Source organism: Hevea brasiliensis, chromosome 3 (genome assembly GCF_030052815.1).
Source record: "Hevea brasiliensis isolate MT/VB/25A 57/8 chromosome 3, ASM3005281v1, whole genome shotgun sequence".
Classification (NCBI taxonomy): Eukaryota; Viridiplantae; Streptophyta; class Magnoliopsida; order Malpighiales; family Euphorbiaceae; genus Hevea; species Hevea brasiliensis.
In genome coordinates this window covers 100,497,228-100,516,024 of record NC_079495.1, presented here as the reverse complement: position 1 = coordinate 100,516,024, position 18,797 = coordinate 100,497,228, and the positions used below count along the sequence as shown (strand labels likewise).

Here is an 18,797-nt window from a genome sequence, read left to right as displayed (position 1 = left end):
ACCAACATTCCTAAGCTATATGGCATTAAATGAATGTATGTTTAGATGATTTTGCAACTAGACAATCTAGAGCTACCTCTATATGCCTATAGCAAAGATTGTCTCTGGTAGGGATGTAGCTTGAGCAAAGTCTCCAAACTAAGTTTTTAACTTTGGGAGGAATGTTCAGCTTCCAAAGAGAACTGTCACGACCCAACCTACGGGCCGGACCGGCACTAGGACCTGGGCCAGCCTAAAGCCCCTGAGGCCCGTAGTAAGCCTAGCTGTTCATTTACCCAATTCTAAGGCCCATTTGGGCCCAATTTCAAGAAAACAAACGGACAGAGTCCGGCCATAAAATGGACTTTTCAACGGGGAGTTTTTGACTCACCTGACCTGTAAACACAATATATAGTCATTTGGAGAGCTCAGCTCACCCTCCACATACTCATCCACATAAAAATAAATGGGAGCTCAGTTCCCTCATCCAATCCATCAAACATGCATAGCATATTAAGTTTACAGGTCCCAAAATAATAATTTAGTTTACAGACCCAAATCAAATAAACATTTCTAACACATGCGAAAATTCTAAGATTTAACAAGTTTATACAAACAGTAATAATTGACCTGCGAGGGAGAAAGCAGGTTAACCTCAAAAAATATCCTCCTATGGCCTGTAAAAATTTTTGAACAGGAGTGAGCGTTCGACTCAGAGAGTAAAATATCAATTTTAACCATAATCCCTATAACTATCTAAAACTAATGCACCCTGTAGAGTGAAATGCAACATCAACAACATTTTCACATCATAACATCAAAAAGGTAATTTGGAGCACTCACACACCCTGTAGTATCAATCATAACATATGGAGCCGATCCCTATACTGACTCTCTTAAATCCAACTTGGTGCCGAATTACTCAAGCTCGGACTTCCACTTAATAACCAAATCGAGGGTCCCGAATTACTCAAGCCGTGACTACCCTCGAAGGATCGGGTCCCACAATTACTCAAGCCGTGACTACCCCATCCTATCCATAGTCCACACCACATCACACGCACGCCAACGCACGCACGCTGCTCCAAATTACCACAACAACATCCATGGCACATCAACAGTTATGAATGCAACATAAATCGTGCCTAGAGTTTAACTACATAAATATATGCATATAAGTGATGCATGGACATGCTTGAACATATAATAATATCGAAATTACAATTAAAATTAATATTCTACTCACAGACTTGACGGTGGTCACTGAGGCGGCTGGGCGAAGGAAGAAGGTCATTCTCACACGACAATTATATTACAATTATTTAATACAATCTGACTCAATACAAACAAAGAAAAAGACCAATACGTCCTAAGTCGTGCCGAAAATCCGGCAGAGTCTCCCCTATACCTAGGATCTACCCAACCTGCAAAAGGGCTCAAAATACACTTCTATACTCACAATCCATATATCCACAACTCAATCACATCACACAGCCCCTCCTGGGCCCATCAAATCAATCATTCATCACAATATGTAAAATTTCAATTTAGTCCCTATAATTGACCATTTTTGCAAAACCTGCCCAAATCAGCTCTAAAAATTCTAAAACTTTGCCCCGCAATCCTTAGCAATATTACTAAGCTATTGCAAAAAGAATCATAATTTTCTAAGCTACCACGAATATTTTATGGATTTTTAATCCCATTTAAGCACTAGAAAATTACGTAAAAACAAGGTTCGGGTTTACCTTTGCCGATTCCGACTTCGGGGACGCACTCGGGACGTCTGACAATGGGGGGCTAGCCAAAACCTCGGTCCAATTCGGAGACTTTTCCAGAATAAATTGGTCGGGAAATTCACTGCACTTGGCCAATCTGTCGAATTTCCTCGAATTGAGGATACCTACACGAAGCCCATAACACGGGGGTTAGTACATAAATTTTTCAGAATTTTCTAAGCTCATTTAATGCTCGGAAATACACTGCGAAGTTCTGTGGGACCCACCGAAAAACGGTGTCGGAAAAATTTGAAATTTATGTCGCCGCGAAGCTCTCGACGAGTGGAGCGCGCTGGTAGCCTCGGTTTTCTCGTGAGATTCATGGTTTTCGAGAAATCTAGCCCAAAAGTCGAAATGGGCTAAAATCTTCCCGAGCAAAAATCGGACAAACCGCTCTATGGATTTCGGCGTTCTTGGTGTCTATGGAAAGCTCTCACCGAGTAGATGATTTTAGACACAAGACCCGATCCAATTGGTGGCCGGATCGGCCGGATTTGGCCGGAGAAGCCGAAACGGCACGCGCGCGCTGCGCGTCCCTTCCAAGGCCGTTTTCCGGCGTTCCAGGCGGCGGCCGGCCGTGGGGAAGGGCCGAGGTGGGTCGCCGGCAAGGTGGGGACGCAGGGGAGGCGGCGGCGCGGCAAGGGGAGGAGGGAGGAGAGAGAAAAGAGAGAGAGAAGGGGAGAGGGTCGTCGCGCGCGGGAGGGAGGAGAAAAAGAGGAGAAGACCGGTCCGATCCGGTCCGGTTCGATTCGAAATACAAAATTTTGAATTTTTACTCTGCCTCGGGACTGAAAACGAGGTCCAAAAATTTCGAAAAAATTTCAGAAAACTCAAAAAAATACGTAGACTCTAAATATATTTTTAGTTTTCCCACGTGGTCTTTAAATAAATTTTTAAAAATCATTAAAGTTTATATTTTCGGAAAATCGAACCCGATTTTTAAAATCCGAAAAATCTCAAAAAAATTCCTAAAATTTAAATAAAATTAAAATATCAAAAATGCTCATAAAATTTAAAATTTTGGGGTGTTACATTCTTCCCCCCTTACAGAAAATTCGTCCTCGAATTTTACACAAGGCAGAATAAAGCACATGATTATATATTGAACAGATAAGGGTACTTGCTACGCATGTCCCGCTCGACTCAGTGCACTCTTCCACCGATCGGCTCCTCCACAAAACCTTAACCATAGGGATCTGTTTTGATCTTTGCTGTCTCACTTGGTAGTCCACTATGGATACATGTTGCTACTCAAATGTAAAGTTCTCTTTTAGTTCTATTACATCCGACTGTAGTACATGAGAAGGATCGGAATGTATTTCTGAGCATAGAGATGTGAAACACGGATGAACGTGAGAAAGGTTGGGTGGTAGCTCCAACCGTAGGCAATCGCTCCAACTCTATCAAGAACCTCAAAAGGTCCAATATACCGAGGTGCCAACTTGCCCTTCTTTCCAAATCTCATGACTCCTTCATTGGAGAAATCTTGAGAATACATAGTCGCCATCGCAAACTCCACATCCTCCGTCTGGGTGCATAACTCTTACGCCTCAAAATCAAGCTACTGCTCGATTAAAGGAACTATCTCTAAAGTGTACTGCACTAGGTCTACATCATGCACCTTCGCTTCCCCCATTTCCGTCCAACACAGAGGAGACCTATACTTTCTTCCATATAGTGCCTCATAGGGTGGCATCCCTATACTGGAGTGATAACTGTTGTTGTAGGCAAACTCCACCAAAGCTAGCTGCTCATCCCATTGACCTCCAAAATCCAAAACACTCATGTGAAGCATGTCTTCCAGTGTTTGGATTGTCCTTTCGGACTGTCCGTCTGTCTGAGGGTGGAAAGCCGTACTGAAGTTCAACTGTGTGCCAAGTGCCTCCTGCAATTTTCTCCAAAACCGAGAAGTGAACTGGGGCCCTCTGTCAGATATTATGGAAGCCGGAACTCCATGCAATCTGACTATTTCTCGAATGTAGAGCTAGGCGTACTGTGCCACAAAATATGTAGTCTTCACAGGCAAGAAGTGAGCTGATTTGGTTAGGCGGTCTACAATTACCCATATCGAATCATATCCTCGCGTGGTACGAGGCAACCCAGTGTACAGTGTATCGAATCATATCCTCTCTTCATGCCATTCCACCAATAGCTATCTCTCACATCATGGTACATCTTGGTGGAACCTGGGTGGACACTGTAAAGTGTATAGTGTGCCTCTCGCATGATTTCATTCCTGAGCTTGTCGACATTGGGCACACATATCCTAGAACCTTGCACTAGGGTGCCATCATTGGCAAATCCAAACTCACCACCTTCACCCTGCTGTACTCTTTCTATGATCTTCATTAATTGTTGGTCTCTGTGTTGGGAAACTCTAACTCTATCTCGCAAGTCTGGCCTCACTGAAAAATGAGCCAACAAGACCCCCTCATCTGAAAGATCTAGGATTAAACCTTGATCCATCAACTCATGTACTTTCTGAATCAACGGTCTCTTCTCTGCTGAAATGTGCGCCAAAGCGCTGTAAGATTTTCTCGCTAAAGCATCTGCTACTACATTGGCCTTCCCAGGGTGGTACTGGATGGTGCAATCATAGTCTTCCAGAAGCTCCATCCATCTCCTCTGTCTCAAGTTTAAATCCCTCTGTTGGAAGATGTACTTCAAACTCTTATAGTCGGTGTATATCCCGCACACTTCACCATACAGGTAGTGTCTCCAGATTTTTAGTGCAAAGACTACAGCCGCTATTTCCAAATCATGGGTGGAATAGTTCTGCTCATGCCTCTTCAGCTGCCTTGAAGCATAAGCCACTACTTTTCCATTCCGCATCAAAACACACCCTAGGCCAACTCTGAAGGCGTCACAGTACACAGTGTATCCTTCACCGCTCATAGGTAGTGTTAACACAGGGGCAGTGGTTAGACACTCCTTATCCTCATCATTATAACTGACTCTATCGAGCTCTCTTCCTGTCCTTTGGATCTTATCCACTTCCCTTTTCCTATTTTTGGTATTGTTGGTATCTTTTCAACCTGCTGTACTTATTCCTTAATTTTAGTCCTATCTCATCCTTACACCTTTTCCTTCAAAGATGTCTATCCCATCATCAACTTTAACTTTCTTTTTATTTCTTAGTCTTATCTTGATTACTAGTTTCATTACTTCGAGAATTCTAACCCTATGATTTACTCCTACCAGCACATTCTTCACCTTATGTAACACTTATAATTACTCATAGAGAATTTTTTTTTTTGTACCTCCTTTTTTCCAACTTAACTATCAGAACATTATCATTCCCTACCAGCCTTAGTAGGAAATTGATTATCCTGGATGAATATGAGCCCCATAAACTATAAGTTCCATCTGAACTAACACGGCTGTAGGAAATATGTGTCATGCCTTAATTCCAAACAAGATACTTCACGTGTTCATTCTCCTTAATATAATCACATATACTACATATAGCTTTCTAAACTTCAACCTCAAATTATCCACCAGCAACAATTTCATCTATTGAAACTCATCCATAAATAGTACTTCCTCTAGCTCATAGTTTAAAACGGTGGCAAGCCTTGGTAGCTAACTCCTTTTGACTCCTGTCATTACTCTGTTCGTCCTTTCATACTTAATACTAGGTATGCACTTACTGTCATTCTCATATCAGGAAATTATGTATGAATTTGTGCCTACCAAACTCTCAATAACTAGGTCTCCTTGACTCAGTTTCTGTTCCTTATATAACCTTCTAGAACCAAAAGCACAAGCTAAACTTGAAAAGAAAGAAAATATCCTCTTATATTCAACTACACCCGATTGTCATATTATAACGTTTCACCTAAGTTTCTTGGTCTTTCTCTCCAAATTTCATCATCTCCTAGCACAATTATGCTCTACTTATAAGGTATCATCTGCATGAACCCTTTACCGTACCATTTTCCTTCTTGACATAATATTTTATAATTTATTAACTTTACTTATACTCGACCTATGATTCATATCTATCATCGATTTTATTGTGCCCTTAACTTTTGTTGATTCCTGAAAGATTTCTCTCACTAATAAATTCTTCCAACACTAATTCCACCCTTATCTAGGGTCATTAATTTGATCCTTGAACTTTCTAGTGATTTATAACCATCCAGACTTGTCACTTTTCGTTCTACCCCTACTATTGTCCTGTCGTTATTGCTTCACTACAAAGTGATTCTGTTGATCACACTAAAAATGTTTGCCTGACATTCATAACGAACCTCTAACTACCTTCTCACTATCTCAAAAGTCTAACCTAAAACCTATGTGTCATTATCTATCATTCTTTTCCTCTCATCATACCTATTTGATCCCTTAGACTGACTTTTATTCAACTTACTGCTTACTAACTTCTCTTTCTCTACCTATTTAGGTAGTCCGCAATACCATCGCACACCTTCTAACATTTACTCATTATTATTGTATTTCATACCTCCATCACTTTTCTCACTAATGTGGTCCCATTTTGGGTTTTCCATCCTTGTCATTCTCCTTGCCAAGAATAACACTTAGCCTATCCTATATCTTAACTTTGTTCCTTTTATTATACGCTCTTTAGGTTGTCCTTTCATTTATTTCCTTTGTCTTACCCAAAATAGAACTTGACTATTCTATCTCTGGTTCCATTCTTCTTCCTAACATAATAGCTGTACTTGCTAACTATATCTTTCAGAGTTTCTATCGCGTTATCATATGTCTGTGCTACTCAGATTTGGTCCTTTGACCACTCTAGCTAGTACTTCCACTAGCATTTAGATTATATTGCATCTGCAATTGTCCAAACTTTCATTCTGCACTTTCTTTATCCATTGGCCTTCTGTGATTTATCTTCACTAATTTATTACTCTTAACACTATTATAATTAGATTATACTATTGTTTTGAATAATTTGAAATTAGAAAGGAACTCAAAGAAATTACTGATCATACTTTTATTGTATGATCTCTATTCTTATCCTTTAGCTTACATAATACCCTTACCACCTCGAGAACTGATTCTGTAGTAATTTTATTTATTTGTTATTATTATTATTATCCATGTTTACTCAATTAGCCAAAACTTAAGGTTCCGGGCATCCAAACCCGTCATCCAATTCAAAGGATTTACATCCATCGTGATCTGATTATATATGATTCCTATAATAGAACTTGCATCCTCTGCAGGATACCCGAGCCAACTATTCTCTACCACACTCTACAGTCCTATCTGGGGCACTATTTTGTTGGTCACCATTATTAGTAATAACTTTCGATCCCTTCTGAAAAGATAGGACTATACCCTAACTTGCTGCAACAAAGATACTACATTTACCACCTTGCCCAAAACCATGTCAAATTAATGACTCTCCTATCATATTATAGCTCTGTGAATCATCAATTCATAGTTTCGACCTTCTCTAGGTAGTAGAGTTGTACTTTATTCCATACTGATACACACAAGGGATACTATTCTCACTCTATAAGTGTCACCTTTACTTTGCAACTAGTCCGAAACCTCTAGTCTGATGGCAACTCTTGATGTAACTCTAGCTCATGCTGGGGTAACTGAGTCACTGACTCTAGTTATCACCCAACTGTGACCTTTCAATATTCTAACTCTAGACTCTTAACCAGGAGTTCCCAACTCCTCTGCAAATATAGAACTCTGTTCTGGCATAACTGTACCAAAACAGAGACTGCCTGCAAACATCCTCATCATAAGCACTACAAGGAAGTACGCAGCTCTACACAATAATCTCATGTCGGTACTATAATCTGCAGCTTACAGAGCAGACATCGAGAACATTGTATAGTTACTACGATACGTCCTGACAGACTAGGTCTCCTAATTTCTTATCTCTCCTGAATCTTTTATTATCACAAACTTATTATGACTGGGTCATCTACTGATGACTGCCAGTAGTGGTATCCTCATCCATATCCAGGGCAACTGTACTTTTAAGACTCACTTTTATGTACTCGTGTCTTACAGGAAATGGGCACACCATTTAAACCCATACTGACAAAAATATAACATTTCTTGGAGTACGTATCCTCATGATAGACCTCACATGTCTACTAACTCTATTTCACATTTTTGTGTACTCCACGAAAATCAAGACACTAACTGAGGTAATCTTATATTTCCCGAGGTATAACGTAGAATCTAGAAACAAAGAATTACAGGAAAAGATGAAACAGAATCCTATACTCCGCATGTGACTCCTAGTAGACTCTTCCCAACACTTAGATAATTTTTCCCTATGAATCTGGAGCCTAAGCTCTGATACCACATCTGTCACGACCCAACCTATGGGCCGGACCGGCACTAGGACCTGGGCCAGCCTAAAGCCCCCGAGGCCCGTAGTAAGCCTAACTGTTCATTTACCCAATTCTAAGGCCCATTTGGGCCCAATTTCAAGAAAACAAACGGACAGAGTCCGGCCATAAAATGAACTTTCCAACGGGGAGTTTTTGACTCACCCGACCTGTAAACACAATATATAGTCATTTGGGGAGCTCAGCTCACCCTCCACATACTCATCCACATAAAAATAAATGAGAGCTCAGTTCCCTCATCCAATCCATCAAACATGCATAGCATATTAAGTTTACAGGTCCCAAAATAATAATTTAGTTTACAGACCCAAATCAAATAAACATTTCTAACACATGCGGAAATTCTAAGATTTAACAAGTTTATACAAACAGTAATAATTGACCTGCGAGGGAGAAAGCAGGTTAAACTCAAAAAATATCCTCCTATGGCCTGTAAAAATTTTTGAACAGGAGTGAGCGTTCGACTCAGAGAGTAAAATATCAATTTTAACCATAATCCCTATAACTATCTAAAACTAATGCACTCAGAGAGTGAAATGCAACATCAACAACATTTTCACATCATAACATCAAAAGGTAATTTGGAGCACTCACACACCTGTAGTATCAATCATAACATATGGGGTGATCCTATCTGACTCTCTTAAATCCAACTTGGTGCCAGCGAATTACTCAAGCTCGGACTTCCACTTAATAACCAAATCGAGGGTCCCAGCGAATTACTCAAGCCGTGACTACCCCTCGAAGGATCGGGTCCCAGCGAATTACTCAAGCCGTGACTACCTCGTCCTATCCATAGTCCACACCACATCACACGCACGCCAACGCACGCACGCTGCTCCAAATTACCACAACAACATCCATGGCACATCAACAGTTATGAATGCAACATAAATCGTGCCTAGAGTTTAACTACATAAATATATGCATATAAGTGATGCATGGACATGCTTGAACATATAATAATATCGAAATTACAATTAAAATTAATATTCTACTCACAGACTTGACGGTGGTCACTGAGGCGGCTGGGCGGAGGAAGAAGGCTGTCCCGGCTCACCTGACAATTATATTACAATTATTTAATACAATCTGACTCAATACAAACAAAGAAAAAGACCAATACGTCCTAATTCGTGCCGAAAATCCGGCAGAGTCTCCCCTATACCTAGGACCTACCCAACCTGCAAAAGGGCTCAAAATACACTTCTATACTCACAATCCATATATCCACAACTCAATCACATCACACAGCCCCTCCTGGGCCCATCAAATCAATCATTCATCACAATATGTAAAATTTCAATTTAGTCCCTATAATTGACCATTTTTGCAAAAACTGCCCAAATCAGCTCTAAAAATTCTAAAACTTTGTCCCGCTATCCTTAGCAATATTACTAAGCTATTGCAAAAAGAAGCATAATTTTCTAAGCTACCACGAATATTTTACGGATTTTTAATCCCATTTAAGCACTAGAAAATTACGTAAAAACAAGGTTCGGGTTTACCTTTGCCGATTCCGACTTGAGGGCCTTTTCGGGGCGTCGACAATGGGGCTAGCCAAAACCTCTGTCCAATTCGGAGACTTTTCCGTAGCAGTGCATGCGGCGAGAAATTCACTGCACGGTCAACTGTCGAATTTCCGCGAATTGAGGATACCTACACGAAGCCCATAACACGGGGGTTAGTACATAAATTTTTCAGAATTTTCTAAGCTCATTTAATGCTCGGAAATACACTGCGAAGTTCCGTGGGACCCACCGAAAAACGGTGTCGGAAAAAATTGAAATTTATGTCGCCGCGAAGCTCTCGACGAGTGGAGCGCGCTGGTAGCCTCGGTTTTCTCGTGAGATTCACGGTTTTCGAGAAATCTAGCCCAAAAGTCGAAATGGGCTAAAATCTTCCCGAGCAAAAATCGGACAAACCGCTCGATGGATTTCGGCGTTCTTGGTGTCTATGGAAAGCTCTCGCCGAGTAGATGATTTTAGACACAAGACCCGGTCCAATTGGTGGCCGGATCGGCCGGATTTGGCCGGAGAAGCCGAAACGGCGCGCGCGCGCTGCGCGTCCCTTCCAAGGCCGTTTTCCGGCGTTCCAGGCGGCGGCCGGCCGTGGGGAAGGGCCGAGGTGGGGCGCCGGCGAGGTGGGGACGCAGGGGAGGCGGCGGCGCGGCAAGGGGAGGAGGGAGGAGAGAGAAAAGAGAGAGAGAAGGGGAGAGGGTCGTCGCGCGCGGGAGGGAGGAGAAAAAGAGAAGAAGACCGGTCCGATTCGACCGGTCCGATCCGGTCCGGTTCGATTCGGCCGGTTCGATTCGAAATACAAAATTTTGAATTTTTACTCTGCCTCGGGACCGAAAACGAGGTCCAAAAATTCCGAAAAAATTTCAGAAAACTCAGAAAAATACGTAGACTCCAAATATATTTTTAGTTTTGCCACGTGGTCTTTAAATAAATTTTTAAAAATCATTAAAGTTTATATTTTCGGAAAATCGAACCCGATTTTTAAAATCCGAAAAATCTCAAAAAAATTCCTAAAATTTAAATAAAATTAAAATACCAAAAATGCTCATAAAATTTAAAATTTTGGGGTGTTACAAGAACTCTAAAGCAGATCCCTAATATGGGAATGATCTGTTGTTTCAATGGCAGTGGTAGGCACTTGTTACCGTATAGTGCCCCAAGTGGTGGAGTGAACAGAACTCTTGACTGACATTGGACTCCTTAGCTAAAAACCATTTGCAACCCTGCAACGCAATGGAATAGCATCAGAAATTGTTTGATATGATAAGAGAACCTCTTGGAGATATTGCCTATTTACCTTAGTTACATCAAAGATTAGCTTTGAGTCCACACTTGTGTTATTTTAGTTATGGATGAGCTCACTAGTCAAACTCAAAATGGTGTTCAATGGTGCATGTTATTTGCAAATAATGTTGTCTTAACGGATGAAACTAGTGAAAAAGTTAATCAAAAGTTAGAGTTGTGGAGAAGGACTATTGAGAACAAGGATTTTAAGCTAATTAGAAGTAAGACAAAATATATACAATGCGAGTATGGCTCCTATAGAACACATCTAGGTTAAGTTTGTTAGGATGGAGTTTTCGTGCCTAAATGTAATCAATTTAAATATATAGGTTATATCATATAGAAGAACAAAGTTTTAGATTAGGATATAACTCATAGGGTCAATATAATGTGGATGAAATGGAGAAGTGCAACGGGTGTATTATATGACCGTAAAATCCCTATCAAAGAGAAAGGAAAGTTATATGGGATTATGGTAAAACTAGCTATATTGTATGGGTGAGAATGTTAGGTATCTAAGGTACAACATACTCATAAGATGAGTATAGCAAAATGCGAACGTTAAAATAGATATTTGGCAACACAATATTGGATAAGATTAGGAATTATTAAATCATTAGAAAATGCATATAGCACATTTTGGAGATAAAATGAAAAATGGTCAATTAAGATGATTTGGTCATACTCAGCGTAAATAATCAAATACCCCAATACAAAAATATGATAAGTTAGAAAGAAAAGGAAGAGACTTTAGATGACGTGGAGGAAAATAGTATAAAAGAATTTACAAGTTTTATATATTGAAGCAAACATAATTTATAACATAAATGAATGGTAAAAAAAGATCCATTATGCCGATCCTAACTAGTTTGGGACTAAGACCTAGTTACTATTGTTGTTGCTGATATTAATTTATTATTTTGATAATTAATTAATTTATAATTCTATAGTGTATTTGGTAATTTATTAAAAAAATTAAAAGTTAAATATTATCCTCATAAGTTTTAATATTTAAAAAAAAGTAATTATTAACTTAAACTTCTCTAAAGTTAATATTTAACCCCTCAAGAAGTCATAAATATTAATGATATAAAAAATTAACTCTACCTCTTTAAATATTTAAATAATATTAATAAATAATTAAAAATTATAAAAATAATAATCACCTGATATTATTCTCATAACAAACACCCCTAAAATATGAAGGGATATGTTACTTTTGCATTTTTCTCAACAAAAGGTAAAGATGGTAAACAAAATCATATCTCTCATTGACTTTTTGTCACAAAAAGCAAAAACAAAATAACAAATCAAGGAAGAAAACATAATGCTTCTTTCTTAATTCCATGTGAGAACCTACACAATCCATATGATATTAGCTCTATTTTGTCGCTTTAAACGGGAAAAGGATTTTGCATTAAATTCATATTTCTAGAGTGGAAGTTATTGACATTTGTCATAACAATAGATTTAGAGATTTTTAGGTATACTTAGTTTATTATTTTATCTATATATTAAACTAATTAAATTATTTCTTCATTATTTATATTTAAGAAATTAAAAATTAGTAAATTATATATTTATTAGTGACTATATTATTATAAAATAAATATAAAAAAACTACGCCGAGCCAATCATTTATCGCTGTAAAATTAAATTAAATTATTTGAAAATATAATAAATGACAAACCAAACCATTAAACGGCCCACCAAACACGCCTTCTACATACATATATACATATATATATATATATATATATTATTTATGTATTTATTATTATTATTATTATTTTCAATTGTGTGCAGCCAAACGGCCAATAGTGGATGAGAAGAGTATCCTCCCCGGCCGAGATATTACAATACAAGCATTTTTATTGGTTGTTTGTTTGTGTGGGGCCTGACGCTTCAAGGTCCAGCTGGCGAAGGGTATTATGGGAATTCTAGCAATACAAAAAGGTCGAATAACGGCTAGAGCGGCGTGAGGTGTGCCCACAGGAAGCGTGACTTGGCTTTTTCCCCTTTGGCCCACCGAACCAAAAAAAAGAAGCTCGTGAGATGACCGACTGATCCGGTGAAGTTGCCATATGTTTTACCCTTATCCTCCCATCTGCTATTCTAATTCATTATCATTCGTCTCCTACTGCCCTTTCAGAAATCATCCGTCTCCCGCCTAATTCAGCCATCAACTAATTAAATTTATAGGTCAGCTTATTCCAGTGATTAAGACATCGTTCATCTTGAATAATACTCTAAATTTGAATAATACTCTAAATTCGATCCTCTGCCAATAAAATTTATATCTGACAAAAAAAATTAATTATATTTATAGCAACCGTTCACTTCCTTCTCTCAATAATATTTTATGAAAAAAAAATCATTATTAATTTTTTTTCTTATAATTTTTTTTATCAAAAATATATACAACCGGTTTAAAAAAGAAACCTAAAATAGTAAATATAAATAGAATTGTAAAAAAATAATTAAAATGAAAGTATAATTATAGATATAAAATACTCCCTTTATTGCTTTTAAAAAATTATTTTATTTAAAATTATTTATCATTTTGAGAGGATTAAAAATTATTATTATTTTTTTTAATTTTACATTTATATCAACTAAATATAATAATTATTTCTTTAATTTTTTAAAATTTATCTTAACATTTTAGGTGATATAAAAAGTAATTTAGATAAATTAAGATGTAATATTTTATTATAATTTAATTGATTTAATTATTTCTTCAATTATTATATAAAAATTTAAATCACAATAAAAATTGATGGAGTAAGTAATTAAATAATAATTAATAAATATAATTATACAATAAATGAAAATAAACAATCCAACATTAATTGGACTCAAACATGAAACGTCTAAAAATTTAAAGCCCTGCTTTTACTAATTAATATTAGACAAAGGTTTTATTAGCAAATTCATATAGAAAATTGGACTATTATTGTAAAAAAAAAAAAAAAAGTCAACGATATACAGTTCCAGTTTACAAATATAATTAGGCGCATTAAGGTAGATCTCAATTGACATTAGATATTTCAAAAATCTTTGATATATTAATTTACTAATTTAGTCAATCAAGAAAGAAGTAGATATCATTTTATTAGTAATCCATAATTTGCCTATTATTATTATTATTATTAGGCTCCACTTATTTTATAAAAAATAATTTGTATATAAAAATATAATTTATGAAAATATTTTTTATTATTTAATTAAAATATTAAATTAATTATATGTATTTATTTCAGATATGGATAAATATTTTAACATTTTACTAAGATTATTAAAGTTTAGAAAAAAAAATTTTTAAAGTAAAAGTTATTTTCTTAAAAATAATTTAGATTTTCCTTTGATTGATTTTTTTGAGTATCTCAAATGATAAAAATTATAGAAAGAAAAATATTTTCTGTGAAATAAATAAAGTCTTAAATCTAAAATATTTTTATTTTATGCATGGCTCCGTTAATTTCATATTTCGCATTTTCTAATATTTAGGATACTCATGAAAATAAATAAATAAATAATATATAAATAAAAAATATTTTTTTTATTAAAAAAATTAAGTCATTTAAAAAAAAATAATTTTCTCTTTTTAAAAGGCAAAGTCATGTTCTATCTTTTAGATTTTGATAATTTTATTGAAATATTAAAACACTTATACATGCATGATATAAATATATATTATTAATTTAACATCATAACTAAATAAAAAAATATTTTTATGAAAAATATTTAATTTTCATATATAAGTATTTTCCAGATAAAAAATAAGAGTCAGTTTAGAGAATAAGTAAATCATGGTGATGAAGGACAATCATTTAATTTAATAGTACAATATGACATGAAGAACACTATGATTTTACATTTCATATGATAAAAGAGAAAATTTGAGAAATGCATCCAATTTCAAACACTGAAAATTAATTATAGTAGTCGTCCCAATATAAAGACAAAAAAATATATATATCATTGAAAACAAAAGAAAAAAATGATTCATATGAAAAGAAAAACAAACAAAATGAAAAATTCTTGTATACATTTAGATCCACATACACTCAATTAATAAAAAGTTAATAAACTTTAAATTTAAGTTGGCCCCATAATAAATTTAGATAATATCATTATAATTTTATATAATGTAGCATATTAGATGAGTATATTTATAATACTTACTCTAAATAAAATAACATCATTACTAATAAGCGTCATCATGTCACGTTTTAATTGATTTTTTAATAGAAATTATAACTTTTTTTTAGTTGAGTTTGTATTTTAATTTCTGATTTAAAAAAAAAAGTTATACAATTACAATAATATAAAATTTTATTTAAATTATTGTGATAAATTTTAGAATTTGTCATTTAAATTAGATTATAATATTATAAAAGTTTTTTAATAATATAGATATATTAAAATTAAATTACATCTATTTTATTATTATATATAAAATATATAAAATTATTTATTAATTTATATTATATTATATTTATTATAACCAAATTTATCTTGTTGCGATTATAAAATTATATAATCTAGAAAAAAATAAAATAAATACAATAATATTTATATGATTCACCCATTTAATATAGGAAAATATATTACATTAGGATTGTGAATCATATTTTAATAATATCGTTATAAAATAAATAATAATGATTAATTGAGATAACTACAAGCATTGTGGGTAGAAATCGTGATAATTACATAAATAGATAGGCTTTTGATTACACCAACTTATAACTTCAATAATAAATGGTTTCAATAATTCATTTTATTAATAAATGGTTTCAATAATTCATTTTATTAATTTATTATTAACGTGTTAACTTAAATATTTATTTTTTATATAAAAATATATAAAATTTTATCTATTTATTATATTATAAAATTTTAAAATATCAATTTTTATTTTTCAGTGATACAAATAAATATACAAATGTGAAATTTTTTTTAAATTTTTTTGTAAAATTTTATTATTTTAAATTAAATATTAAAGCTTAATTAATTTATTTTAACAACTATTTATAGTTATATCAAACTATAATTATTATAATGCAATCTTTTAAATTTTATTAAATTATAATAAAAATTATGTAAACGTATATTTAATTTATTATTCACAAAATAAAATTTAATATGTATTAAAAAATATAATGATTTTATAATATTATATATCACGATATTTAAAATTTTAATTAAATATATTTTAAATAATTTTATATAAATATTTAATTTAAAATCTACTAACGATCCTTCTAAAAGATAAAACTTGTGTCCTAAGACCATATAAGGAGAAGAATCGAATAACAATACCACTGAAGATAGGACCGACGTCTACGCCGGTATTAGGTGACGTCGTGGTGGTGGCAATGTGGAAATTTATGCAAAAATTCAGTGGCAAATGCGTATGCTTTCGCGTCATATTCCACGCAGCTCCATGGTTCCATGCCGCGTATTAACCGGCTAATCAGGTCACCTCATTGGCCGCGTTGGTGTTTATTCATCCCCTAACATCAGGTCTCCGTTTTTATCTTCATATCTAGCAGAGTTGCAACCATCAAAATCTCCCAATTCACTCACTCTTACCCCAGCGATGCCCTCTCTTCCCTCCGCTCCATAAGAGAAACACTTGTCTCCTCCTTCTTCTGATAAACCCAAAAGCCCACCATGTTTTCAAGTTTTGCCCCTCCTGTTTTTCTTTATTTTCCGATTTCCACTACTCTCTTACAGAGAAGAATTTTCCTCGGAGCCAACCATACCTCTGCCCGCTTCTGCTCCCGTTAACCGTTGTCTTTTTGACGCGATTCATTACTTTTAGATTTATTTTCGCATCGTATAAAACGCATTTTTTTAAATTTTTTTTTAAAATTTGTTGCTTAAAGCTGTATAGAGTGATAGTCATGGAGCCTACCACCGGCAAGCATAGCTTTCTCAGGAATGTAATGGCGCGTGTGCTTTTATTTGGCGTTTTGATCATCATCGTTCGATTTGCTTTCGTCGTCACTATAGCCGGTGAGTCCTGTAATATTGGAGACTTCTGCTTTTTCTCCCTGCCGGAGAACTTCAGCTTCATCATCGCTGGGAGCGGGGCCCGCGCTTCGGCGGTGAACAGAGTGGTTAGGCCGGCTGGTCCTACTCAACCCGATCTATACACTAGCAAAGACTGGATCAAGGCCGTTCATTTTTACTCCTCGGTGTTTCAAGATCTAATCACAGAAGGCTACCTCTCTCCGAACTCCAAGTCCCTGTGCGTTGAAACACCAAACGGACAGGACGTCTATGCCTTGAAAGAGATCGGCGTTTCGGACTCGGTTGGAATTTTCAAGAAAGCTTTTAAGCCTTTGGTAATCTCCAGTAAAACGAATCGCATAGCGTTCGATGACGATACCTTTGATTTCGTTTTCTCCGGTCAGGGCGGCTTTGACAAAGCGTCACGGCCGTTGGATCTGGCATCGGAGATTTCACGGACGCTGAAACCCGAAGGGTTTGTGGTGGTCCACGTGAGGGCAAAAGATACGTATAGCTTCAATTCATTCCTTGATTTGTTCAATTCTTGCAAATTGATAAAATCTCATAATATAGATGGTTATGATTCATCCATGCCTTACATTAGAGAAATTATTCTGCAAAAACACAGTGGAATTTTTGGCCGTGGGGTGAAGGAGCCCGGCGTCAATTCGGTGAATAAGTGCTCTGTCCCTGAGCATAAGAGGGACTTGGTCCGTAATGCTGAGCCGTTGATCAAAGAAGAGCCGTTGAAGCCATGGATTACATTGAAACGGAATATAAAGAACGTAAAGTATTTGCCATCAATGGTTGATATAAGCTTTAAGAATAGATACGTTTATGTTGATGTTGGAGCTAGGAGTTACGGCTCTAGTATTGGCAGTTGGTTCAGGAAGCAATATCCAAAACAGAATAGGACTTTTGATGTGTATGCAATTGAGGCTGATAAGACTTTTCATGAAGAGTATAGGGTGAAGAAAGGGGTTACATTATTGCCATATGCAGCTTGGGTGAGGAATGAGACGTTGTCTTTCGAAATTAATCACGACCCTGGTCAGGAAGTCAAGGATAAAGGGAGAGGAATGGGGAGAATTCAGTCAGTAAAATTGTCAAAACAGGATGATGAGAGTTTTAATGGAGAGGTGGATGAGATACAGGGGTTTGATTTTGCAATGTGGTTGAAGAAGACTGTAACAGAGAAGGACTTTGTGGTGATGAAAATGGATGTAGAAGGGACTGAGTTTGATTTGATACCGCGGCTGTTTAAGACTGGAGCTATTTGTTTGATTGATGAAATCTTTCTTGAATGCCATTACAATAGGTGGCAAAGATGTTGCCCTGGACAGAGGAGCACCAAATATGAGAAAACTTATGGACAATGCTTAGGGCTGTTTACTTCTTTGAGAGAGAGTGGAATTCTTGTTCATCAGTGGTGGTGATTGGTAACAGTTCTATAAATCTATTGTAACATTTTAGGGGTTTTTTTAATTAAAAAAAGAAAAAGAAATATTAGATGCTTTCGGGTTTTTCCTCCAAAATTAGAATATGTTATATATATATATATATATTTTTTTTTTTTTCTTTCTTATGTTAAAATCTCTTGTATGCTGATTTATTTTTTTGTAAGAATTGCAATTGCAGATGAAAGTCATCGTTATTTAACTCAATCGTTTACTTTTAATGCATTATATGACTAGTATGAATTGATATACAAGCAAATGAAACAAATTTTCTGAGTGCGTCTAGTTTATGGGCATCAGAGACATGTTTAGTTTTAATGTTTGTGTCATCGAGAGCTTTCAATGAATGGGGATTTGCATTCGTCTAAGGGGTGTGAACTTTTTCTTTGGGAGGGTGAGTTTCTA

General features: G+C 35.6%; 1 protein-coding gene across 1 annotated transcript; it reads left to right on the top strand.

Annotated features, from left to right (window-relative positions):
* The first annotated feature begins 16,445 nt into the window (after window positions 1-16,445).
* On the top strand, window positions 16,446-18,452 carry LOC110633733 (uncharacterized). Its single transcript, XM_021782462.2, has one exon. It carries the CDS (start codon window positions 16,827-16,829, stop codon window positions 18,369-18,371), a length of 1,545 nt encoding a protein of 514 aa, XP_021638154.2. The 5' UTR covers window positions 16,446-16,826; the 3' UTR covers window positions 18,372-18,452.
* The last annotated feature ends 345 nt before the right edge of the window (window positions 18,453-18,797 follow it).